At 40.5% G+C, this 26764-nt stretch overlaps 3 protein-coding genes across 4 annotated transcripts in view; 1 reads left to right on the plus strand and 2 right to left on the minus strand.

The window, feature by feature from the left end:
* Nucleotides 1-9613, minus strand: part of helz (helicase with zinc finger) — a 56328-nt gene extending 46715 nt beyond the window's left edge. For both annotated transcript variants that reach the window (XM_084006012.1, XM_084006011.1), the window contains exons 1-2: nucleotides 9552-9613; nucleotides 75-320 (exon numbers count right to left, since the gene is read on the minus strand). In XM_084006012.1, coding sequence (XP_083862138.1) covers nucleotides 75-302 — 228 coding nt within the window. In that variant the 5' untranslated portion in view covers nucleotides 303-320; nucleotides 9552-9613. The remainder of the gene's footprint in view (nucleotides 1-74; nucleotides 321-9551) is intronic.
* A 2520-nt stretch (nucleotides 9614-12133) lies between these two features.
* On the minus strand, nucleotides 12134-17544 carry psmd12 (proteasome 26S subunit, non-ATPase 12). The gene is made up of 11 exons (XM_084006034.1): nucleotides 17353-17544; nucleotides 16911-16970; nucleotides 16180-16308; nucleotides 15757-15864; nucleotides 15434-15538; nucleotides 15073-15222; nucleotides 14745-14879; nucleotides 13822-13934; nucleotides 13548-13722; nucleotides 12951-13028; nucleotides 12134-12566 (listed from the first exon to the last, which is right to left on the minus strand). Exons 1-11 carry the CDS (start codon nucleotides 17458-17460, stop codon nucleotides 12357-12359), a joined length of 1371 nt encoding a protein of 456 aa, XP_083862160.1. The 5' UTR covers nucleotides 17461-17544; the 3' UTR covers nucleotides 12134-12356.
* Nucleotides 17545-22374: 4830 nt separating this feature from the next.
* Nucleotides 22375-26764, plus strand: part of LOC311011230 (cytoplasmic phosphatidylinositol transfer protein 1-like) — a 62788-nt gene continuing 58398 nt past the window's right edge. Inside the window, exon 1 of the mRNA XM_084006050.1 lies at nucleotides 22375-22662. Coding sequence (XP_083862176.1) covers nucleotides 22615-22662 — 48 coding nt within the window. The 5' untranslated portion in view covers nucleotides 22375-22614. The remainder of the gene's footprint in view (nucleotides 22663-26764) is intronic.

Genomic DNA, 26764 nt, shown 5'->3' on the forward strand with positions numbered 1-26764 from the left:
AGCATGATCATCACAGACTATTGGTTGTATGCCTGCTAGGGCAGCAACAATACTGAGACAGCCACTGTCCTCACCAGCTGCAAGAAGGCAGCAATCCGATAGAGGAGGGCTCTGCTGTAGAGGGTTCCGGCGGCAGCGACAAGGGATGAAGGGCTGTGTGGGACAGGTGCACCGGTAGGTGGGGCTTGGGGTGCAAGGACCACCAGGGCGTCCGTGCTGTGGCTGACTGCCGCCTCGAACTCCCGCCTAGCTAACGATCTGCTGGCTTCTTCACATGACTTCTCCGCTCTCCTGTCCGCCATGACTCAGGGACAAAACGTCTGGAGTCAGAGAAAAGACAAGAAGAAAGACATAGTATTGACAGACTTTCATCCAAATGATTATCTATTGGCCGCTGCCAGTCTGATCAAATACAATACAATACAATTTGCCAATTTACTGGGTGATGGAAGGGGTGCGTGGCATGTCTACAGGACATAACATAGCACATAGCACTGGATTAGAAATCCTTTAAATTATTGTTATAAGACAGAAAACTGAAAAGTACATCCATTCTTAGACACCGTTTAATTTGGCTGCATTAAAGATTTTAGATGCACGGAATGCAACTGGATTGTACACAAAACCTCTAAGACCCTGCACAACAGAAGACATCGCACTAGCCTATTAGGAATTTTCCTTTTTCCAGAGAAACTCAAATAACAACCGTTAACCTAGGCACAGTAAACATGTTAGCATGTGATAAATTAAGAGAGTTAAATAATGAGAGAAGGGGAGATCGGAGAAATATAGGAGGGCTCCATTCTATTTCTCTTGGAGTGGTGGATCATTTATTGACTCTTGCTGACCCAGTTTTAAACGCAACAACGCAGTATTGGTATCTAAATGTTTAAATTTCATACATAACACAAATATTCATTCAAAAAGCCATTAGTCACTTAAGTGTAAATGTCTCCTCAAGACACTAAAACAAAAATCACTACACAAATCAGGCAGAACACAGTTCTGTGTCAGAAATTATTTGTTAATACTTCTTCTCAATGCCTTGAAACAATATAGGAATAAGACGAGCGGTATCTGCCACTTGAACAGTGACTGTCAACATGAATGTTACAATGCTTTAAATAGGGATTTTCCTTGGTTATGCCTGAAATATTAATCAAGTAGAAATCACAATCATGATTTTGGCTTTCCACAATTGAATGAAAACAATCGCCTATGATATTGTTGTATAAAATGCATGCTCTGTTCATTAAAACTTTGCTGCATTTTAAATCCAGGGCTGCACAAACTAACTGACAGCCGCCAACTGGAAATCAAGATGCTTCACTTCTGGGGAGCCACCATATTCAGTGTTTCCCGCAGGATTTTTTTCAGCAGCGGTGGTCCCCGAACCCTCTAGGGGGGTCCGGGGGCATGCCCCCCCGGCCGAAATTTTTTTGTACCCTTTACATTGGAATGCATGAATCTGGTGCACTTTGAGAGGAGAATATGCACTTAAATCCTATTCAAACAGTCCTGTGTATTACTGTAGATGGGATTATTGGTGTTGTAACTTTGCCTTTTGTGTCTTCATTTACAGATTTTTATATTTTTGTATAGTAATATTTAACAAAAAATGCCACAACGCAAATATAATTTGCACAATTTATTTACAGATTTTTGCCTAATGCTTAAACACTAAACATGGTTGCTATGCCAAAAGCATAACTGTTTTTTACATAAGACACTTTGTTCAAAAATGAAATCTCCTGCAACAATGGGCAAAACACATCTTTTTAAATTATAAACCTAACTAAAATTTGAAAAGAACACAGACTCACACACATGAAAAATAAAAAATAAAGCTAATTGAATACCAATCAGTGTGAGCCTTAGCACTACAAATAGACCTCAGGTGAGCTCAGCTCCTTTGTGAGACAGTGAGAGTCAGGGGAAGAGGACAAGAGAGCGACACTGGTGGTCATGTAGCGACACATTTTAGCAACTTACTTTCTCTCTCTCTCTCTCTGTCTGTCTCTCTCTTTCTCTGTCTGTCTCACTCTTTCCTTCTTTCTTCGATCTTCCGCTTCACTCGCTACTGCTAGAATCAATGTAACTTTGCAACCGTGTAGGGTAGCCTACTGCCAACAACTGCCACACTCGCTGTGTATTTTTCTTCTTTGATGTTGGTTACGTGACGATGTGCCGCGTGCTGCGCAATTGACGTTACGCGCTGTACATTTTCTAAAAGGAGCTACGTAAAAAATCCTTTAAAAAAAATCCTTTAAAAAAAAAAAAAAAAAAAAAAATTTTTTTTTTTTTTTTTTTTTTAAAGGATTTTTTTTGCAGCGGCGGAGAAAATTCAGCGGCGGCGGCGCGCCGCTGCTGTGTGAACGTGGGGGAAACACTGATATTGCTGTGCACGCATCCTACAGCAACAGCCTGTAATAAACTTTCCTGAATGTTACAGCAATCCACCTGCAGTAATATACTGTACTATACTATTATAGTCATGTTTTTCCATCTGCATCCTAAAGAGACCACGCGTGTCTGCCAGGGGCATTTAACTCTATGGATGCTTGGTGTGGGAGGATGCTCTCCACAGTGCTGGCTGGCCTTCACAGAGCGCATTTCATCCAAGTCACTGCAACCAGGTCCAGTAGGTAGGCGTAGAAAGGCCTGGGGTAAAGATGGCTTGCAGCTCCGACCCCAAGCTTTACAGCATCCCTTGTCTGGACTGATCACTGCGTCCTCTCTCCCTGTGGAGAGGAACAGGGCTCTTGGCGCAAAAGGTCAATGGGCAACGGGTCAATGTCGGTAACCCACCCAATCAGTCTTGAAACACGGAGCCCGTCTCATTATACATACTTTATCGGTGAGAATTTCTTTGCTGTGTGATAACCATTCAGATCTATACAACAAATGTGTTTGTTTAAAATATTTACACTTATGAATGCAAAAATGTTTAACTTAACTTTGCTCTCTAAGTGCCCTTGGTTGAAGCATTTCACTTTTAAATTAAGCCTTCACAATTTAGGGTGAATATTCATGCCTTTCCATATATATTGCAGCCCTAATTTGTACATTAGCAGAAATTAGCACATCTAGAAGCAAAATTAGTGTTCTCTTTATTGAAATGTGAAATTGCAATAATCTTGCATGTGATTAATAACTCAGTATCTAAAGCTAAGCACTCATATGAGCTGAAAACCTTTAAGAATAAGGACATTTGATTAATCCAGCAAAATGTGAACAATGCCCTCGTGTGGTTGAGCTGTCATTAATCAACAGTAAGGCGATATGGAAAAAAATCTTATCACGATAATTATCTCCATATCAGTCAATATATATCACGATATGAATCATTCTTTTTCTTAAAATGTTCTTAATTTATTTCTGTCAAGCTTAAAGTTTTCCTACGTGAGATGTGATGATATGACTTGGACAATTAAATTCTAGGTACAAAATAAAAACTATTAAAATCTAACTCAGTGTAATTTTCCTTTGTATAAATTCCGACCATTTTATATATTTGGGAAACAAACCCATAAATAAATAGACCATAACCATTCTGTATATCGTCAGTATGAATTCAAGCAGCTTTCAAATGTGAAGGAAGGAGAAAATAAAGGCTGTTGCATTTCCCCATGTCTCTTGTTTTTTTTTAAACCATAAGGCACGGCTTCTTGTCTGACTTTAAATATCCAAATGCATTACCATAATTGATAATGCAGAATGTGAAGCCGTCACTGAGACTAGACATTGCTGGACAGTATGCAGAAGGAAATGGTTGTGTTGTGACACTTCATAGCCACAGAGCCAAAATTCAACAACAACTGCAGTATGTGCCAGTGAGAATACATGCAAATATTATTACTGAACTACTGAATCTCTACTGTGAATTGTACTTTAGAACATCTACTTTAGGCTCTAAAAAGCCTCTTTAGTTTTATTAATCCTATTTAAGTCAGTATCTGCCCGATATCAAATATAGGTGGATCTCTAATTCAAATTACAGATGTGTGTCACTAATACATACCTCTAAGCATACACCCATATTGAAGAGGAAGTAGTTTTTGGTTCACGGAGGGAGAGAAGGCAGTGTGGGTGGAAGGTAGTGGTGGCAGTATACAGGTTGGTGCTGTCACAGTTAGATTATTGTTCAGTGAATTGTTCCAATACATTTGAAATTAATTTGAATAGACTGCAAGTTGCACATAACGAAGCAGCTTGCATTGTTCTTCGCTGCCGTTACAGAACAACCGGGTTTTTGGATCTCAGAAAGTGATAAAATAAATTTAAATTGTATTTATTTACACAGGAATTAGTGTAAAACAATATAGATACTATATATTTAGTTGAGCTACTGTATATATCAGATAGGTCTTGAGCTTGTGTTGTTTGTTGTGTGATGTATTGTGTTGAGTTTTTGTTATGTTGAGTATGAATGTTATGTTGGTATGTTTTTGTTTGTGTTGTATTTTTGATGTACTGTGAGGATGAATGTTATGGATCAGGGATTAAAATTAACGCCGTCCCGGGGACCTAATAAATTGTCATCGGGAGGATAAATATTCTAACTCGGGCCGACGAGAATTTTGGCTGACTACATTTTTCGGTTTAAAAGTTTTCATCACCATTTGCAAACCAGAACAGTGGTCGGTGGAAAAAGATTCATGCGAAAAGGTAAATGGAACAGGACTGGCCGGCGCGCTCGTGTTTATGTTGTTCTATGAGACAAGTGGCACCAATGTTGCAGCCTGTTGCGCTCGCACTGCTCATCGCTCAAGCTTGGACGAGACGAAGATATTACTGTCACCAGAGATCAGCCGACTGTCACTGTGCTAGCTACTACTACTACTACTACTACTACTACTACTACTACGATGTTGCCCTGGCTGAAGCCCAAAGAGTGTACCCAGCCCAAGAACATAGCCCAACCAGGCCCAAGTCACCCAGAACAATGTGAGAGTGATGGCGAAACAACTTTTCCCACAGAGCCTGAGGTAAGCTAACGCTACAGAATAACCACTCTCTCGGCAACGACAGCTGCTACATTGAGTCTCAGGGCAGAAAGCTTTTAGTGGCTAACGATGCCAGTAACTAGGAAGCTAAGAAACTGTGGGAATTGTGGTAGAAAGATACTTTGATAACGATTGATACTTTAACCTCCCACAAATTCAAACATGTTAACACATCCTCTGATATTATTATACTATTAGATTCCATCACTTAGCCTACTCCAACTGGTAAGTGGATTAGCATCGCCTGCTAGCTAGCTAACGCAAACAGTCGGTCGTATACAATTATACTGTTGAAACAATGTAATAACACACCAAAACTGTATACTCACCACACCGAGATTGTTGGTTATCATACTCGACTTTTCTGGTTGTGGTGGTAAAAGTATTTATCCACCATCAACAAAACAGGTAGACTGTCAAAGTTTACGTTAGGGCTATTACCAATGATTCACTCAGCATAGAATGCATTAAGACCATCGTTTCTGCCCCGGTTTTGTGCAGGAGTTGGCAACCTTTTCTTTCCAAAGGGTCATTTTTGATGATATCAGAGATGTTTTAACAAGATAGTCAATCACTGCACATTATTAACCTTCTATTTAATATGCTATTATTGTCATGGCTATAGGCTACTCTATTTCCATTAATTGTTATGAAAATACAGATAAGTCTAGTAGTGCATGTTCTTCAAGTAAAGCTTGACAATTCAATATTAGAATATTTTATTCATTTTCACATTTATTTACCTAAACAAATCTAGTTTGGAATAAATGTATTTATTGTTATCAACAAAATGTATTGTGTTCCTATTATATTATCAGTAAGTAACAACTCAAAATGTAAAAAAAGATTTTCGGGACAATTCGGGACGGTTCAAAATGATTTTCGGGACATTTACATTTCGGGTAGTGAAAAAAGGTAATTTTAATCCCTGTTATGGATATATGTAATCAATCTTATGTAACATTCTTATGGAAATATAGAGACCCCAGAAAGAATAGCTACTGTCTAAGACAGACAGAAGCTAATGGGGATGTTAATAAGGAAAGAAAGAAAGAAAAAAAGAAAAAAATAAGTTCCTATTAAACCTCCTTGACAACATTAAAGGGACAGTGTGTAACGTTTTACGTAATTTATTAGCTAAAATCAATATCTTCATTCATAAATAGGTCCTCATAAGTGTATAATTACCTCAGCCAATAATCTGATTTATCCTCGTAAACAAAGAGTTTCTTATTTGTATTTACATTGGACCGGTAAGTCCTCAGGAGGCTTCCATGTCGTTCCGCCATTTTGAAGACTATAACCGCCGGAGAGGGACAAAACACCTAAACGCGATTTCATTCAGAGCCAGCGTGACTGAAAAGAGATCACATCAGCGAGAGACACTTCCGGACGCACAGGTTGCAGGCAGGACCAGCCCTCCCCCAGGGCGGACAGCGACTTTTACGGCGCTTTTTCACCCGCCCGTGTGGACGTCTCTGACACGACCTCTCGCCTTTTACTGTCAGTGTTGTAGAGCAATATAAGCACCGCATTCGCTTATGTTTGTTGTGTGTCTAGTTGTTAGCTGATGCTATAGGCTACGACATAGTAATGGAAGGCTACCAAAAACAAACCAGTATAAACATGGCAACAATAACTACTATCTTGCTTGAGCAGTAATTACGCACTTGAATGAAATATCAACCTCATCACCTGAAAGAATACTGGTGAGGTGGTATTGGATGACATGTTGTCATAGTTTCTTGGTACATAACGGCTCCCGCAGTTGCAACAAAGCGATGCGCCAGAGAGCACTATTCGTTTGAATGCAAAATACAATTTCACCATTAGATGGGAGTAATTCCTACACACTGTCTCTTTAATACACACATACAGCACACACTGGCTGCCTCTGAACTCAAGACAGCCACAGCGGTAACAGGGAACTCAACCCAAATCAATGAGGTAAGCTAGCAAGTATTATTGTTAATGTTGCCTGTTAATGCATTTGTTAATATTAGACTGTTTGACGTAACGATTGGTAAGGTTACAATCAGTGCTAGCTAACCAGTCAGCAGCCAACATTTGCATTTCCTATTTCCACTTTTACTGGTTTCACCATTGGCATTGCAAGTTATCTCAGGCTGGCAGAAAGACAACTTTTATCACAAAAATGCTGTCACGAAAAGCCCCCTCATAGTTATGTGCAAAGATGGCTGGCAAAACAAACTTTTGGTAGCTAATTAAAATTCCACAACAATTAGCTGATGCTGAATTTCCATCCTGGCTCTCACCATAGCCTGGAATTGAGCTTTTGATTATGACTAGCTCAAAGGGAACAGAGAATTTGTGGCTTGTGGCCCAGTAATTTTGGGTATATTTGTGACAACTAGTCCTTGAAAGTGAGACAGCAGCTACTACCCCTGCGTTAAGCAATGCTGCATTGGCAGTATAAAGAAAACATTAAATAAAAAGATAATGTCATATTCCGGTAGAAAACTGGCTTTTCATGAAAGAACATGTATTTCGCATTTCATGCACCATAACTTATTATGAAAGAAGAGGGGAAAACTTAGAGTACTCTTTACAATCTGACACTTGGAAGTAATTTTACAATAAAGAGCTAATTGACCCTGCAAGTGTTTACTCCTTGAATACCCAGCAACAGACACCTATGCTTGTCGCAGCTGCTCTAGCCCAACTGGCAGTGCCTCGGAGTCAGCCAGTCCCTTAGGACCATAACATACAGACAAATGCTCTATCTAATGTACACGTTAGGTGCACACATGACGTGGACTAAATCTGAAGTTAAGGCCAATGAATTGCATTTATCATAGATTTGAACTACTTCTTATTTAACAAAGAAATAACATTGAGGCCAACAAAGCTTAAATACAAAATCTGCACCACATGCAATATTTTTTTCCCCTTAAATCCAATGTTGCCTAAGACCATACAGCCATCTCCTCAGATAGAAACAACATGAGTTCTCACAAACTAAGCATGAACAAATGCATGTCCTAAACAGTTAACACTTCAGTGTTTCTAGTACATTATTTCACAAAATATTAGAGCAATTGCATCTTTTCCAAGAGAAAGGGTGAACTGCTGTTGAGTTGGCTTCCTCTAAAAAAATGTAAACATTCAGATGAGGAACAATATTATAGTTGTGAGTAGGCTGTATGATAATGTATGCTTGTCTACTATGCACATACAACAACTGGCCAATTGTGACAAATAATGTTGGAGCACCTGTACTGTAATAACTTCTCTGAAACATCTTAAACAAGAAACACTGGACCTTCCCCTCCTCCCACAAGACAGATGCAGGTGCATTGAAATGTATATTGACTGTACTTGATGATTGTCAAAACCATAGTGAAACCCATCTCATGGCATAATTGCCATCGTGGCATTATAACGTTCCTATTTTACAGCATGAAAGGGACAACATAATCATCAGAATCTAGTTAGCAAATGCAGTGTGTGTGCATGCAAAATGAGGGCTGAATGTTGCTTGGGCTAGCACACAGGGTCTGATGCTGGAAAGTAGAATATAGAGTAAAATATGAAACCAAACAGGTTTCATTTTAACGCACAACCGTCTCCAATTATCAGACGTTATTCGCCTTTAAAACCTATGCTGCGTTTAAACTCCTATTTGTAAGTGTAAGAATAGCTGTTACCTAATGTCAGTGCTCGCAAGCCAGCCACTTCATAGGTGTAACAACAAATAGTTTGGCGGGATGCAGTGGGTGGACACCTCTCTTGTTTTTAGTGTCCAGTCGTGGGATCCTACTACAGGGGCTACAGCTTCGACTGCAGTACAGTGGACAGGAAAGCTGAGGATTGCTAAGGATAGTTGTGGAAAAAGAACACCGATTGATTTCATCCTGATATAACGTTGGCTTGACAGTATCGTTAGCAGCGATGTGATGAAAACATGGCTAAAAAAACAACTTGCAAATTCCTCAAAGTCCAATTAGTAAATATTGAGAGAGCATACACTAATAAACGCCAGCGTTGAAAGCGACATGTTTCGTCTTTCAGTAGATAAGAGTTATAGCTGTTGTTTGTCGAGTGAAGTTGACGTGACTGTTGCAAGTCAGAACGATGACGGCAGCGTTACAAAGCCATGAAAAATGTCCACACAAATGTTGGTTAACTTGCCGTTCGCGTCTGCACGGGGTAAACAGTGTTGCCACTAACCAGAGTATGCGTAGCTAGCAGTTAGCTTGCTAGCCAAAACACGGCCTTTCTTGGCACCAAACTGGCAAGCTCACAACAAGAATAGCTGGCTGGTTTGTTAACGCTAGCCAGCTAGCTAGGTTGCTAGCTGGCTGGCTAGCTAGCTAGCTGGGTTCGCCGAAACAAAACGGGTTCGGGCCTGTAATTTTGCCACGGTGTTTAGGCGCATATAACTGATACGACATCGTGTTGTTATCCTTGCACGAACCCAAAGCATTCGTTATTATCATAATGATTTGAGGAGATCATTTAAGTCAGCGGCTTTGCAATGAAAAAGACAGCTGAAAGGGTTGAAAATGGGAAGTCAACACTTACCTAGCTTTACTTTCTACGCCATCTTGGATCCACTTGTCAGACCATCGCAAAGCATAGTGGGATGTACTGATCTGAAGGTTGAGAGAGGACTGCGTGTTAGTGCGTGCGTGCGTGCGTGCGTGCGTGCGTGCGTGGCCTTCGATGGCAGGGATTTTCCTTGTCAAAAAGCGTTTGTGTTAAAAATACCTTTCATTTTTATTCCGTTCAAACACATGACTTGGGGGTTACAATTTATTGTTAATTACAATAAAACGAATACAATCTAGTTAACGTGCGCAATTTTAGAATTGACCACAACTGAGACAAGAAAAACACATTTGTACTAATTAACTTGTATATTTGCATAAATATCATAAAAAAAACACAAATGTGCTACAAGCTTCTTCTTCTTCTTCTTCTTCTTCTTCTTCTTCTTCTTCTTCTTCTTCTTCTTCTTCTTCTTCTTCTTCTTCTTCTTCTTCTTCTTCTTCAAAACATGCAGAAGAATTGTTTTGTTAGGTGGGGATTTTCATCCATCCAATCGTGTTTATTCAACTCTGTACCTCTGGGATGCAATCAACAGTGTGAGATTGCATTTGAGCCCAACTGGAGAGTTTCTGATGGAGTCAAATGTTCATGCTGGCATTGTCCTAAATGCGCCATGGAATTGAAAAGTATCAAACTATTCTAATAAGAATTAACCAAAGAGTAAGAAAACATTCCAGAGCAAAGATAAAGGAGAATCAGTACGGCTGAAACACACGTCAAACAAAACAATACCTCAATAATGTTACAAGTGTGCGAGGCATGCATATACAGAGTGAAACTATGTGAATTAGAAATGCCCAAATGTAGCAATCAAGATTCAAGTGGTGAGTTAAATTGACATATTAATGTAAAATATGGAAAAGTGTATAAAAGAAAGAAGAATGACATCACAAAAAATAGAATTCATGTTACTCTTAAATGTGCATTTTTTAATAAGAGCAGGTATGGTTGACCATTTGAAACAGCAACTGAGGACAGTTTGTAAAGGTTTATCACAGTCTTCTATACTTAAGGAGAGCTTACAGTGTGATTGATATTGTAGCTCTTCCCCATTAAGATCGCTGGTCGACTTTTTCACTCTCTTCCTGAGAAAACATACACAATACCAGACCGTAGACTTAGCCACTTAATTGCTATAAAGGCATTTTCATATTATCAATTGCATCTGTGTATGAGCAGTCAAAATGTTGTTTTAAAAAGTCTGTAAAGCCTCAATCAAAGCTGTTTTAATTACATTTCTAGCTAGAAGTAGGTGGAGTTGTGTCCCAAACCCATTTTTAAATAATGTTTTAAAGCATTGCGGGCATGGAGGGGGGCGGCATGCTCCACACATTCTTGATCAGAGTCAAACGGACACTGTGTACTGTATAATCCATTAAGTGCTCAGCAATTACAGTACAATTAGTATACCACATAATAGATCATACTATAATAGCAACACAGCAGTCATTTTGACACATCCCAGCAGGCTAAGCACAGGTATATTTGTTCAAATTAATTATGATCCCGTTCTTTTTAGTGTTAGAGTCATTCCAGTGAGCCGGCATGCACAATAGCAGGGCCCATAAAATAGAACAGGGCCATAATTCATGTAATTAATTATATCTGTTTACCCTGCAATGAGGTGTGAAAATGTTTCAAGTGCCTATTGATCTGTCCAAAGGTGTGAGATTATATGCCTTGTTTAGATCTGAAAAGTAACGGCAGCAGGTGACACAATGGAGACAATGCTGTATTTGAAGTTTGTCCACTAACGCCATAACAAAACATGCTGGATCAGAGTTAGGTCCAACTAGCGATGTCATTTCCTGTCTCATCCCCGGCCTCCTCGAGTGTAATGGTCAAGTTTATGGCACTGTACTTTATTTCCTCTCCCAGAGAATCCTGCTGCCACATATGCAGACATTTGCTCAGCTGGAAGCGGACGCCAAGAGACTTGGATCTGTCAAGTAGGTTTTCCGGTTTTTCCCCGTGTTTTACTCGTGTATTTTTTTACTCAAATATATTAGTTTAGTTTAATTCTAGATAAAATTATAATGCCTCTCCCTGTCTGGCTCCAAAAATGGGAGAGTCACATTAGGCAGGTATGTGGTTATGCATGATGGGCTGTACAGTGTAAATGTGCAGGAGGGTGCCAAATGAGAACAGCTTCACAGCTTCAGTGCTCCTTGGAATCATTGTTACGAATGGAAGCATCTGCATTCTTCACTCAAATGGATTCAGATTTTCCTTTACTTTGTCATGTCTGTAGGTAGTTATCAAACGTGTCTTACACAGCGCAGGTTATAATTTCCTCACCCTGTACACGGTTAAAAAAAGGAATACAGAATGCATCCAAGTTTATATCTATATAAGGCTTAATACTGGTCATGGTTCACTTTAAATACTGTATAAAACCTATACCTACAAACTGTTGACTAAATATGAAGTTATTAAATATGGTTTTCAGCCATGTTTTCACACAACAATGCCTTTTAAACTACTGTTTATGATCGAATAAAAGGGCAACGGGTGGCATTTTTACAGATGCACTCACTGACAGGGATGCAAAGAAGGGAGGTGCTCATGTGTTTATTGTCAAGGTTTTACTGGATAGTTAAAAAAATGAACAAAGTTGGGGTGCTGTGGATTTATCTCCTATTACATGACATTGCAATAACGCTGCATTCACAGTCCGCCAATATACTGTATATTCAAAAACATTCCCAAAGAATGAAATGGAAAAACAAACAAACAAATATGAACCGGGAACATAAAATAATGCACTACGCTCTTGTTTCACTGCAGGTTGTGGATCATCTCCTCCTTGGCGATGAGATGTGTGGTCTTGTTGACCAGAGACATGAGAGAGTTGAGTTTGTGCGACCAGTCGTTGAGCAGATCGTTGGGATCTTTAGGCCTCTGAAAGTTGATGATGCCAGCCAGACGGTCCACCTTGGCATAGATGGTCTTGTTTGTGACGAGGCTGGAGAGGAACTCCTCGGATTCCTGAGGAAATATTGGCGCAAACAGACTTTGTGTTAGTCTTTCGAAAATATAAACATTCTAACCCTGCACACGTTTCATCGTTAAATAATCGGATTCACAACTCTACTAAAACATGACTGCATATTTTGCATTTCATTTTGCAAAATGTGAATTTTCACATATATTTAAATTACTTTTAAGTATTGTATGTTTTTATCTTTAATGCTCTAAGCTGCTGTAACAGTAAAACATCCCGCCAAGATGATTCAGTACTCCATCTACTTTTAAAAATGTTCTGAACTGAGACCAAATCCTGATAATTAGTTTCCTTTCTATTCTAATGCAACTAATAACTGCAAGTCATATTGGCTGAATAAAGATACCTAATTAGTAAAACTTGCTTACGTCAATAGAGAGATCAAGGAGGCCGGCCATCCTCTTCATTGTGATTCTGGTGTAATATTTGGCCATTATTCTGATGTTCTGGGGGGAAAGGGAGCAATTCATTAATATACATACATGCAGCAGAATCTGATAGGATAATTATTTCAGGTTAGAACAGATGCTTCTTTATCATTAATTATTGGTGTGAATGTGCCAGCCTAGCTTGGGATAGCAGGGCAGTTGAGGCTCTCTTAGTAAACATTCGACAAGCATCGACAGACTCATTAAATCATCTGAACATGAAGGCATCAGCTCCAACTGAAGAGTCGACATTTGACCGGTGGACTTTGATTTGATATATTTATCACAGTTAAAATGTAAAACAGAAGCGACAAAACAGTGAAACAGTACAAGGAGAGGCATGAAACCCATAAGGGCTTATAGCCTCACCTATGATAAAATCAGTAGCAAAAACGGTAAGAAAATAGGGCATAAAAATAAGAAGAAAATAAAAAGGAAACAAAGTGTAATATATATGAAACAGAATAAATTATACACATATATAAAAAAAACACTTTAATCAGGTAAACTATCATTTTAAGTGTGTATGTGACTTACATGCTCCACCACTCTGTTCTTCAGGTCCTTCCACCTTTTCTCTCCATCTTCTGAATAAGAGAAGACATCTGTGGCAGGGCTGTCAGGCGACCCCTCTCTCAGCTCCTTCCCATAATCCTCCACCAGGGAGGCCCAGCGCATCAACTCCATAGTGGTGAACTGTTTCAAAAGGTCCCTAGGAATAAAGAAAATCCCATTGTTCACACAAAAAATAATATTGGTGCAGCCCTAGATGGTTTGCTGTATTAACTGTGAAGCACAAAGTATGTCTTACTTGTATTTTGGGATTTCCTCCAGTTTCTTGTCTGCACTGATTCTGTGCACGAGGTCTGACTGCTCGTTGTCGTAAGGGGAAAGAATCACGTACAACACCACACTCTTCAGGGCCTGAAAAACAAACGCATTCATGGGTTTTTAGGAACACCCAAAAGGCAACAAGCAAAGTAATGTTCTGAAAAAATATATAGTGTTGGTTTTATTGTTATTATTGCAAGTTATGTTCTTTTTGACATGGTCGATAGAAAAGGGCATTAATCAAAAGGATGTTCACATCATGGGTATGCGTGCTGATGAAAAATCCCATCATGAACACAGTTTGTGTTAGGGATGCTAATTTCAAATGTTTTCCCCCCAACTGATAGCCAATCGATCATTAACAGAAAAAGATTTGTGCTGCGTTTTAAGTACCATAACAAGCTGGCCAGCAGCAGATAACCGAGGCACAAACAGGTTAAATCCATCATCAGCTGCAGCTTATGCACAAGACAAGTAACAGAGTCTCCAATTTCCCAGTCAGTGAGAGTTGGCTGCCGTGTGTTGCTTTCCATTTGTTGATTATAGTGAAGAGGGTTAGCCGACATTTAGTTAGCGACATCTCCAGTTCACTTACTTTTAAGGTGGACCAGCTATTCTCCTGACAAGCCACTTCAATGAGTTTTGATCAGCTCGTTTTAAATGTCTATTTAAGTGACACCCTTAATCAAAAAATCAGTCAAAATTCTTGCTGCTGGTTAAGGGTTCATTTTTAAAATTTGTGCAAAAGTCTAGATTTTAGTAGGAAAACTAAAGAGAAAATTAAATTGACCATAAGTATTAAAAAAAAAAAACCCGTTCTCATTGACTCCATGGGGGAATTTTATTTATATATTTAATACTACGTAATAAAAGACTTGTGGCCTTGAAAGAAAGCCCATGTACCTGTTGCCACTTGCTACTGTCCTCCAAAATGCAGGGGGTGTCATAGATGGCCCGGTAGTGTTTGCAGATAGACAGGTAGGAGCCCTCGTGCTGGTCTACCTGAATCATCAGGTTGTAGTACTTCAGCTTAGACTCCTGGGTTGTTCATTTGACAAAAAGCAAAAGTTAGCATTCAGTTCCACCAACCTGTTCAGTTCCGCTAAAATTACAGCTTCCAAAACAGTGTGCAATTGAACATCACCAAATGCTATAAATCATGAGTGGTTGCCAAGCCGACAACACATTGCAGTATGATATTAATGCTCAAGTTCTGGCTTCTTTCTCTTACCTGGTTGCCCTCCTCTTGGAAAAATTTGGTGTTAATCTTCTTGCTGATGATCTGGGTGCGAATGTAATCCTTGACAGCAATACAAAGCCTCATCTGTTCCAAGATAAACTCCACCTTCTCCTTTTTCTCCATGGAGCCATATGTCTCCACCTGAGCAAAATAAGAATTTTATAATTTTATATAACATTCTAAGCACTTTCCAAACAGAAGATCGTAAAATTCCCATTTAGTAAAATTCCAAGATAGAAATGTGGTGACACAAAATATCCCACAAAATCAATTTCTTTCAAATCTCTTAAAACATAGTTGTGCCCCCCTTTGTAGACATCCTAAAATGAAGAAAATAAAAGTCACCACTTACCTGCAGCTCCTGAAGAATGGAAGCTGCTTCTTTGACGTCTCCGCTCTGCTCTTTGATATTGGCCAAGGTCTTCGTCAACCTGGCCCGCTCAATCTCTACATAGATCTGTGAGGAGGTTGTGTTTAGTGGATTAGAGAGGAGAAGTGGCTTTATATATTGAGTGGAATGTTCATGTATTTATCATCCCAGCCCACTCTTTACATATCTAAACTATCTGGCATAGAGTGGTGTGCAGTACTTAATTTGACAGCTGCTTAAAACTACACAACTTTCCTTTTGTTTCTAGTAAACAGTTCTGTTTTAATCCACAAACACTTTCAGACCTTGCCGGCAGTAACGGTGCGAAGTGTGTCGATGAGCCTCAGCTTGATGGGCTGATCAGTCACTGTGTCCACATACTTGTAACATTCTTGCACCATCTTGGCAACAGCCTGATAATACAGAGAGCAAAACAAAAACAGTCAATTTAGTCCTCATTGCTGCAAGGTATGGGTACTTTTTAAACATTGATTTTCCATTCAGTAAAGATTATTTCAAAACAGCAATCCAAGGCTTTAAAATATAAGACCTTGTGAATATGGCAGAGTGGAACAGGTGTGCATGAACTCTACAAACAACCATGTACATTGGGTAATTCTAGTAGTCAGTAGTGCGGCATGCAAAGTTAATTTTGAGGGGCAGAAGAACATTTATTTTGCTGGACAACTGGTAGAAAAGAGCCATCAGGGAAAAAAGAAGTCTCTGACCTGCTTCAGCTGACTCCTCCTCTTGGTGAGCAACATGATGTTTTCATTCAGGGCATCCCAGTCTTTGGCTTCATAACACATCTGGACAACAGCCACGAGAATTCTGGAGGTGGACACCATGTCCGATGCCTGAGAAGGTGATGAAGGCACATCATTACAACAAGGACTAAATATTTACAAAAATGACAAATGTATTACGTATTTCCTTTCCATTCACTATTTGTACATTGTTGATGCCAATATATCCAGGGAAATTTGACTAATGCTGCTCAATGTTTGCTCCAGGGTTCCAGGAAATTTGTTCTACAGGACATTTTGGTTAATAAGCAAGACAACAGAACTCAAGAATTCCATGTTTTCCAAGATAAGTAGGAACCCTTTCTTGCAAACTGTTACTTCTGTGGGTGACTTTTTGCCTTTTAAGAGCATTGACACAGTTTAGATTAATTCCGGCAGAAACCAGTTTAAGTTCTGCATTAAATTGGACATTTTTGATGAAAATATATGACAACAACAATCCTATCGTCAAATGATTTGTGTTCACACGTAACTTACATGACCATTAAAGATTATTCTGATTACAAGGCAGGTTTAGCGAATAATTGTGTTTTCAGTTTATCATGATTCATGACTCGTCGACGAACATCTTATATTCACATTTAGGGCTCAACATCCCAGATGTTGGACCCCTCATAGCGACATTAACAGAAAGTAAATGTACAGTCACTTACAGTTCTGGTTTGCTTCTCCAATGACAACAAGCTCTCAATGGCCTCTTGCAGCTTGCCCTCCTGCAACAGAAAACAGATTTAAACCTAGCGTTACTTTCACTTGTTACTCAGGACAAATGTTAATTTGCGATTTTGGACTAACAGTTAAAAGCACTTTGCCTAAGTAACAAGTTAGCTTAAGATGTTGCCAATGACTTGACAGCTAAGACTAGCTTGCGAGACCAATAACAAACACAGAGTTCAATGTATGTAACAATAAAATGGAAGCCAAGATATGAGAACGTACACAAAAATGACATCAACATTTATGAGTAAGTCATGCTCGATATATTAGTTTTAGGAGGACTCCGTGCGGGTGCTAAAATACGTCGTTAGCTCAGATGCTAACGCACAGTTATCGAAGCACCATGACTCAGCCGGCGGGGGCCTGTTTCAGACTTACTTTAGCCATTTTTTCACATTCCGGGAGACGCTGGTCTACAGTTGAACTGTAGTCAACCTCCATCTTCACAATCTTCCCATCGGATCTTTCAGATCGTTCCTCAGACATCTTGGTGGTGTTCCGGTTAGTATAATGTACGGCGCCTTTCTTTTTTCGCGACCAAACTCCTAGCCTAGCGCTATTATGCTTGTCAAAGGAACGACACGGCCAGGTGACCAATCACAGAAGAGAGCCAATTGCCGTCCGAGGCGCCTGAAGGACCCAATGAGGACCCCTCGCCCGCCCCCTCCCAGAATATTTCATGCAGGCGTTATAAAAGACAAGATTTTGCTGAGACCGAAGTATCTTTTTGCTTGTCTCTTCTGTTCATTATGTACATTTGTCGTAGTCAAATACCTGTATATGTAATGACACACAAAAACCAACGCTGAAAACCAACAACTATTGTCGTTCCTTGAAAGCTGTACAATAAATAGATAAAGACGATTAGATTAATAAATTATAGGTCCATCATATTCTGAACCAATGGTAATATGGAATAATATACTGTAGATAGAATATACGTCCCTTTTTGATAGCCTCTTCAATTGAGTCAAAATATCTTTATTTTCTTTGAAATGTTGATAAATTGCAATATTTTGTATGTGGTTGAAGACACTGCAAAGTTTTGAGATGATTTCCAATTTGTCCAGTATACTGTTATCTCTCAGTTGTCACAACCCTCCCTAACGGGCTACTTTAATCCTCTTATTCAGGCAGTCATTTTAATTTAGTGGAGGTATGCTATCTTAAAATCAGACTTTTTAAAATCCAGTCCCAGAGGAGTCTATATTTAGCTGAACATTATAAGAGGTACCTTTTAAGTGTTCAAGAGGGACGTACTATTCTCATTGACATAACATGTGAAAAAAAGATGATGTGCTCTTTATAGAACTGCCGTCGGGGGCTGTGGTACAGGAGTACACCTGATTTGGATTATTTTTATCCTGCCTGTATAACAACCACAACAAAAAAGAAAAACTCAACACTGGTGATGATGACGAGGGGAAAGTGGAATTTTATGTCACTTGGTTTTACAACTTGAGTTGAGAGCTTTGAATTTGTGCATATTGGACTACAATGGAATCACTATTTAAAAGTCATGTTGAATGATAGTCGTGATGATGAAGGAGGAGGAGAACGACAATGAAAATGAAAGTGGGATCAGGGCAAAAATAAGACATGAAATGGTCACACAGTTCCTTGAATTGTCGATTGAATGGTCAGGGTGAATGAAGAACTTTGTGAATGGACAAAATCATATGAATGGACACAGAGTCCAATGACTACAGCCCACCAGTAGGTGTCCCTTCAATGTCTGCATTGTGCATTCCTGTCCTCACACAGTTCACTGCTTTGAAAGGCTCCAGTGCCCCCCATATATAAAGCTAATGTGGGTCAGTGATTTTCCTGCGCACGGCAGAGAAAGCCCCTAAGACCTGAGCTAAAATCAGTTTGATCCCAGTGCAGGCTCAGCATAGACCTCAGAGGCCTGATAAACTGAACATGACTCGGTTCCGCTGAGAGTAAGATTCCAACAAGAACTGTGATTGGAGAAGCATAAAAATAAGCTTTGAGCACATGTTTCTGACTGCACAAACACCTGGACGAGCTTGGATGGAGGGGACTGATTGAGGCCTCAAACGGCCATCATTGCCATCTTCATCATCACCCTCATCATCTTCACCATCATCAATATTATCCTCAAAATCATTGATGACAATAAAAGGCTTTGCAGTTCCATTACAAACACAGAAAAAGTGGGACATTTGGCTATTTCAGAGCTTTCAGATTTGTCTGATATTACCGACATGACACAACAGCTCAGATGACATCATGCCCTAATTCCTTTTTCTAATCAATACAGACCCTATTGAAATAGTTAGGTCATCAGGTCATAGCTAGCTGCTTCCAAAAAACCACGCCAAAGAAAGCCTGTCTCTGTCCCATGGCCCTTGAGCTTCAGGGTTTTATGTGAATATAAACACAGACTGTCAGAAATGAAATATGGAGCTGGTAGGTTAAAAAGTTCCTCCTTGTGTAACGCATCAGATAAAACTGAATAAAAACTTTTGTTTGATTGCCGGCCAGCTTGAAAAACACCTTATCTGAAACAAGTCTATAAAACATTGTTGTAAGATCTCATACTGATGATTTCCAAAACCCTATAGGCTGTTAGTAATTAAGATTCAGCAGTGTAGTTCAGCCTTTTATAAACCACACCAACGTCACTGAAACCGTCCTCTGTGCACACAGCATCTGATAGATAGCCTTTACTGTACAATAAGTAATTTGATGTGGTCTAGTACATAATATGTTTAGCTTATATCTATGTACATAGTGCTGTACCTATAACTAATACGGGAAGATAACTCAATTAATATTCATCCACCATTAGAGCATATGCAACTAGATGGCTATATAATTCATTAGGTTTATTGTTTCTATATTAAATGCAAATTATTTTGATTCTAAACGAGTGAATATGTTTACGTTTAATGATAATATTTTTCCGGAGCATTTATTTTCAGTGAACTCCGGTAAGTGTAGCTCTTCAGTTCCATTTCTCGTAGCCTGCTGAGATCAATGATATACTTGCTGTATTACTGTGGCTATGTGGTGCTATTATGTAAATCCCTGCGTTGTGAATATGACTCATTTAATCCACAATGCAAGAAAATGAGAAAGCCTTAATAAAACTGATGTGCAGGTAACAGGAATAATCAATCAGGGAATTAAAAAATGAAATGGATCTTTGTTGAAGACACACCCAGAACAACTAACTAATAACTTCACCGTCTCACAAACACGAACAACGAGTCAAATATGTAGATATTTCTGATGCTGATCAATTTATGTAATTACTCTGTAAATTATACATGTAAAGGCTGTAACATAGAGTGTCAGTTTAATACGTCGGTGACGCTGTTTTAAGGAGCTAATCACACACCAGCTCGGAATTAAGAGTAGAATTGAAATTCAAATGCGGTTTCACCCTGCATGAATAATATTTATATATATATATATATCTGTGGGAAACGCTGAATGCGTGCTGACAGTGCAGAATCCTGTTTGTCAGCATCTTCAATGCAGAATTATGAGCGTGGATTTTGCTGAGTATAGAACCAAATAAATCACAAGTGTCCATGGAGCCAGCAACACAACTAGCACCTAAATTAACATTGATGTTTAAATAGTAGTTTCAGTTTTTCCATTTTCCTTTGTCACCTAATGTGTGTAAGGTGTGTTGCATGGCTTATTGGATTTCGTATGACATATAAGCACATTTTAAGGCCAGTTTGATGAATTTCCACCCTGTCGTCACAAATCTAAAGCTTTTATATAATATGTGCTTGCAGATGCTTTGCATTCAGAGACTGAAGGTCACAAGCTAGAAGACACAATGACTTTCTGATGGCTCCAGGCCTATTAGATTCATCTTTACTTCTTGCACATGATTTCGTTGGCTTTTGCCTTCAGCATGAGGTCAGGTCGAATGATTACCTAAACATTTTTAGCCATAGAAAAACAAAAAAACAAAACATTTCTTTGTCGCCATGTGAACGTTTGGGATGCATTTTTTTTCTTCTAAAAAAGTGGGACTCTTGTACACTATAAAGGGTCCCATGTGAACAAGCTCATATGCTGCCAACACTTTGGACTGTTCACGACAAACTGCAATAAAAAACGACTGTGTGTGTTTGTGTTGCCATACGTTGAGACGGAAAGAAACCGGGGGTGAGACAGACAGATGTTCGCAGCAGTGAGCTGATGTTTCCTGAGCTGCGGTTAAGTCGGCCGATGTTTCCACCAAGTAGCGACCGCGTCGTATTTCAGCTGCAGGCCGAGCGGAGGGAGGCGAGGGGGGCAGGGGCTGCTTTTAACCGCGTACATTTTCCGATGCCTCCGCGAGCTGCTTTGACAAGTAGAAGGAGGACCGGATGAGGCAGAGCGCCTCCTTTCCCTCCGACTCGAGGACTTGTTTCGTCTTCGTAACTCTGAAGAAAACAACCTTCAGGTGTGCACGCAGAAACGAGGGCGGTTTCGCAGAACTCCGCTTTGAAAAGCGCACATTTCTCTATGAACACATTTATTTGCATTTATTTGTAGCGCATACAGACTGGACCCATGTCCAGCTAGCCGGCATAGGGCAATGTCACATCCGGTAAAACATTTTTCAAAATATGCGTCGTATCGAAGGTAGATAGACAGAGTAGCCTATAGACAAAAATAAAAAACGATTTAAGAATTATCAAATCATGAGCAAGAAACTACAGGTTAGAATAGTTATCAGCCATATAATACTTATAATCAGTAACTTAAATAAGAATATAAGCAAGGCCTAAATGCTGGAAAGGCCCCCTTACTTCACATTAAAGTGCAATTGTTATGCGCATATTATTTGACATATTTCAACACATCATTTCAGAATAAAGTCTGCCATGCAAAGCACTGTGTGCTTGGTTAGTTAGTTTATCATACCTGGGTTAATGCCATAATGTGAAATCCATAGAGCTGCTCAATGAGCCTATGGCAAATATACAGTAAATATATTTCAGCATTTCATCTGCAAAGAAAAAGTCATGATATGAGTAATTTGTCTGTTCAGTCTTTTATTTTTCAAGGGGGAAAATATGCGGAGTGAGGTTATTTTTCTCAGAAATGATTTAATTTGCAGTGTTAGTATCTCAAAATCAGACCAAATGTGTGCAGCATGAGCACAACATAAACCGAAAGAATAAAGCCCCTAAAGCTGCAGTTGGTAACCTAGACACAGACACATGCCACCTACGGGTGAAACATGTTTTGTCAGTGATCGTTTAGTGTTACAATAAACAACATTAATATCCGCCGTGCATTATTTTAACAAGTTCCACACTCTTATTTTGAAGGCCCAAACCCTACGTTTTCCGGTGCCGTCGACGCCGTGTGCTCAGCTTGACGCGTCAGCGTGATAAGAGGGGACGAGCTTGAACCGAGCGGCTCATTTCTGCCCTCAACTCCCCCCCGCTGGAGAGAAGAGTGTCCGCCGGCTCCGATGAAAGAACTCAGCCGTAACTCGGGCTGCATTTCCTAACCCGGGCTAACCATCCCTCCCGCATGACACGCTGACACGTCTCCAGATATTACACACATCCCGTCGGGTGGCGGAGGGGGGAAAAAGGTTTACTCGGCTGTTTTGACACATCGTGAATACGTACGAGAGACGCGCGCAGGGGGAAGATGTTGCTGAAGGAGTACAGGATATGCATGCCCCTCACAGTGGAGGAGGTGAGTTTTTTTTTTTTTTAAAACACCTTTTCTTCACTCACTTCATTGCCACGACTGATGTTCGCTATGTGATCACTGAACTCTTGGCAGACGTTTGGCAGGAGGTCAGGCTGAGAAATAATACAGTTCGGATGAACTTCAAGCACTTCATGGGAGACTTGACCGTTCCTTCATTTTCTGTCTTCCTCTTCGTCTGCCACTACAAACTCCACGGCGTCTCCGTGGTGCCTGAATTGACTAGTTTCTCTTTGACCCCCCCAGAACGATGCTAAACAAACAGCAGCCCACACTTTACTTGATCATCTTTATCACCCACTTTAATCAAACACAATGATTATGACTCGGATGTTGTGTTTGGATATCAAAATATAAACTGCTGTCATCATTGATCAGCAGCCTAGAAGTGATAATGTAAGAACATGTGCTTTGGCTTCAACACTGCTCCTCTTTCTCTCTCATGCACACACACACACACACACACACACACACACACACACACACACACACACACACGTAAATTGCATTCCACTAAATCCATGCTGCCCTATTGGTTGCACATGATGGCACTTACACAATGCAGAGCAGGGGTCTGTGCTTTTATATGACTTGTGTGCACTGATTGATGTCAGAACGAAGAGGGGGGGGGGGGGGGGGGTCGTTGTCCACATTCAGCCTATTTGTCTATTTGGTCTCAACACTGGAGTCTAAAATTAGATGACCGTGACGATCGCCCACGGCAGCACCTTGTTTTTTTTCTCCTTCCCAATTCACACCCGTGTCACTGTTTCTTGCTCATCACCATGGCTTGTGTTGTTGTGATGCGTGGGGATTGTTGTGGTCAGGTAGTCAGGGGCAATAATGGTCCGGCTGCAGGACACTCGCTCTGCTGACGTCTTGTCAGTTCAGATGCTGAGATGAAAACCCAGGTGAGATTTAACTCTTCTCTGGAGGAACAAAGCTCAAACGAAGCAGTGACTTTGCATTTCTTTTTCCCCCCATATTTCTTTAGGAGGGAAAAGGAAGGCAGATAAAAAAGACAGCTTGCTACACATCTTTTCACTCTTCCTGCCCTTCAGTCTCTTGCTCTTAAGATGGTCTACCAAGTATTGTCGAAGGCATCCCAGGAAATAAACGAGATGCTTCGTGTTATAGGCCGATGGAGGGGGCTGCACATTTACACGATCAAACTCTCGCCAAGTGCCGGTTTGAAGCCCTCTGGTGACCGCTCGGCTGCTACGAGCAGTGAAAAAGGCGTTCCACCACACCGACTCCTGCAGAAACCTGTGGTCAAAAGGGAAACGGCATCTTCTCATATGAGGCAGTCATGGGGAGAACGTCCATGCAAACCTTCTCGCTTGTCTGCTCGAATACCTACGGTGTGTGTGTGTGTGTGTGTGTGTGTGACATGCGTGAGTCATTCGGGTGTTTGCATTTGCACGCGCTTTTTTCCGCTCTCCGTTCAACCTTGAGTCTCCGGCGTACGTGTATTTCCAGCCCAGGGGAGTAGTGAGAGCTCGTGAACAGATGGTTGTCAAGAGAAGCATGAACGGTGTAATTAAAGGGTCTATCTGTGATCGGAATTGAGCAAAAAGTGTGATGTCGTCACTAAAATCCAAGATACAGCTTTTACACCATTGTGCATTCTTCTTTACTACAGAGACAAACTGCACAATGCTGTACATATGTCGCACATGTGCTCGAACGCATTGGTGTCACATATTTTAGCAAACGAGAAGCAGAGTTGCCATCGTTGCAGCTCAGAGAGACACTTTGTTTCCATTTGTCGTTTTTTTTTTTGGATCAATCCCAGCAAGCAGGGCGTCATTGTTTGTCGGCGGTCCTGATTTAGGAAGAAGGGTCACGGAGAGGAGGTGGCGGTTAGTTCGAGTGTCGTCCCTCGTCTCCTGAAAGTTGAGTCAAAGTTTCTGTCCGTCCAAAGGGAGAGGAAGACTGGAAGGAAGAAGAAAGTAAGGACACTTGGTGCCAAACGCTGAGGGGCTTTTAGGGGACGGGGACAGCAGATAGGACGGAAACAGAAGAGGGGAAGGAGTGGGGGTATTTTTTTTCCTTATGCTAATTGTGTGTGTGTGTGCTTAGATTTGGAGTCATGGGGACATGCAAGGTCACGTCTCTCTGTGTATTGTCTCTGGGAAGAGATTACTGTCTGCTGCTCGGCTCGGTGACGTCATTGCAGCCTTACTACTGCAGATGTTGGACCGGAGTGGAGTGTTTATACAAGTCCAACAAACGCCGCACACACACTAAAGAAATAATTTAACAATACCGAAGCTGTTCTCTGAACCTCGAGTCTCTGTCCCCTTAATCATCTCTTGCTTGTCTAAGTATGTGCCTGGCCTGTTGCTGCTTTCCTTTGGTCTTTATTTATACTAACTCCAAGTGACTCTCACGTAAAGACTGGAAAATCCACCTACCAACACATCTAAAGCTCTCTTATTCACGTGTTGTTTCTCATTGTTAAGTTGATACAAAAAGCAAAGTGTAAAGTGCATCTGGCATCTTGTTGGTACAGGGAGGTTGCTAGGCAAGCAGCGGAGGCACCGGGCCAGGAAATAGTCCTGGATATTAGAGGGCTGGCTGTCTTTTATAGTAACCGGCTGCCAGAAAAAAAATAAGCTTCCTCTGGTCGAGGTTTTGAAGTCATCACACGTACAAAAATGGCCACTGCTATTAAGTCTAATGGTGATTGTGTAATAAGAAAGCCCCGATGACTCAGTATAATCAAGTCAAGAAATTCAGGTCTGGATAACGTCTGTAACTTTCAAGTTCAGTCACAGTTAAGCTCCTGTGGTTTTAGTTTTGGTTTAAAGTTCCATCCCAGACGAGATGTAGTCGTAACTCTCACCAGAACCACTTAGCCAAGAACTAATCGTTATCCCTTTCCCGGTCCCTTGGGGATAACTCTGCTCTGTTCTTCTCCTGTGAGTGAAGCCATTCATCAGCCACCGTGGCCCGTTGGTTTTTTGGCCCTGGGAGAGTTGGAGAGGCGATGCATCACGGGTGACACGGATAGATGTGTTGCCTCTCCTGCTCTCGCTGCGTCCGTCCACCATTATGTCTTCCTCTGCTGCAGCAGCTCTCGTATTGCACCTCTCTGTCTTTTGGCTGACATGCCCTCCTCCAAGTTCACGAGGAAGATGCTGTCATCGCCCAACCTTTGGCTGACCTGAGTCACGGTGCGTCTCCTGCAGTGAACCTGCTTAAAAAAAACAAAACCCTCAACGTGGCCTCGGTGGAAGCTGAAGTTTTTTTGAACACGGCTTCGACTTTGCACTCTAACAGCTTCATCTATGCAGTGAAAAGAGCGCCGGAGAGCACTTAGTATTGTGTTCAGGCCCAGAGGCTAGCAGCTGAATGAGGTATTAACGGGGGGAGAAACAAAAAACACGAATCATTGAGGAGTTTTTTGTGTGTTGTGAGCATAATGATATTCAGCTCAGGCCAGTGAAAAGACACCCATTGAAAGCTTAATTAACTGAACAACCATGTGTTTTGAATCTATTTGATGTGGTCAATAGGCGGTCGTACCTGTATACCCGAATGGCTGTTTGATGAGGTGTTGGTTCTTGCAAAGCATTATGGTACCTGATTGTGAGAGTCTGTAATCTGTTCTGAGATCTGTGCTGGGAGAACACGGCGACCCCAAAAGGTGGAAGCATTTTCTTTGACCGCCACGCTTTCTATTCAAATCAGTGAAGCAGCATGTGAGTACGCATAGGACAGTGAGATCACGATAATCCTGGACCAAATACTTGTGATTCAGAACATTATCCTGATCATTTTTGGAATTTATTGATTTCAAGACAGGGACAATGCATGATAAGACATTAGTCTTGTACAACAAGAAAATGCATTATGCCAGGTTGTAGGAAATTGCTATTTTCCACCTGTAGTAATCATCAAAATGTGCCTAAAAGTCTTAAAACATACTGGAATCACTTTACATTTAGTTAAGAATGTTTTTTTTTATTGTATCATAGATAAGACACATCCTTTTTAAAAAAAAAGAAAAACAACCAAATAAACCTAAATGAGATGATTGTGAATCATACTCTCCTATCATCCTTTCATATTGTTGCATAAA

This window comes from Eutrigla gurnardus (genome assembly GCF_963514095.1).
Source record: "Eutrigla gurnardus genome assembly, chromosome: 3".
Taxonomy (NCBI): Eukaryota; Metazoa; Chordata; class Actinopteri; order Perciformes; family Triglidae; genus Eutrigla; species Eutrigla gurnardus.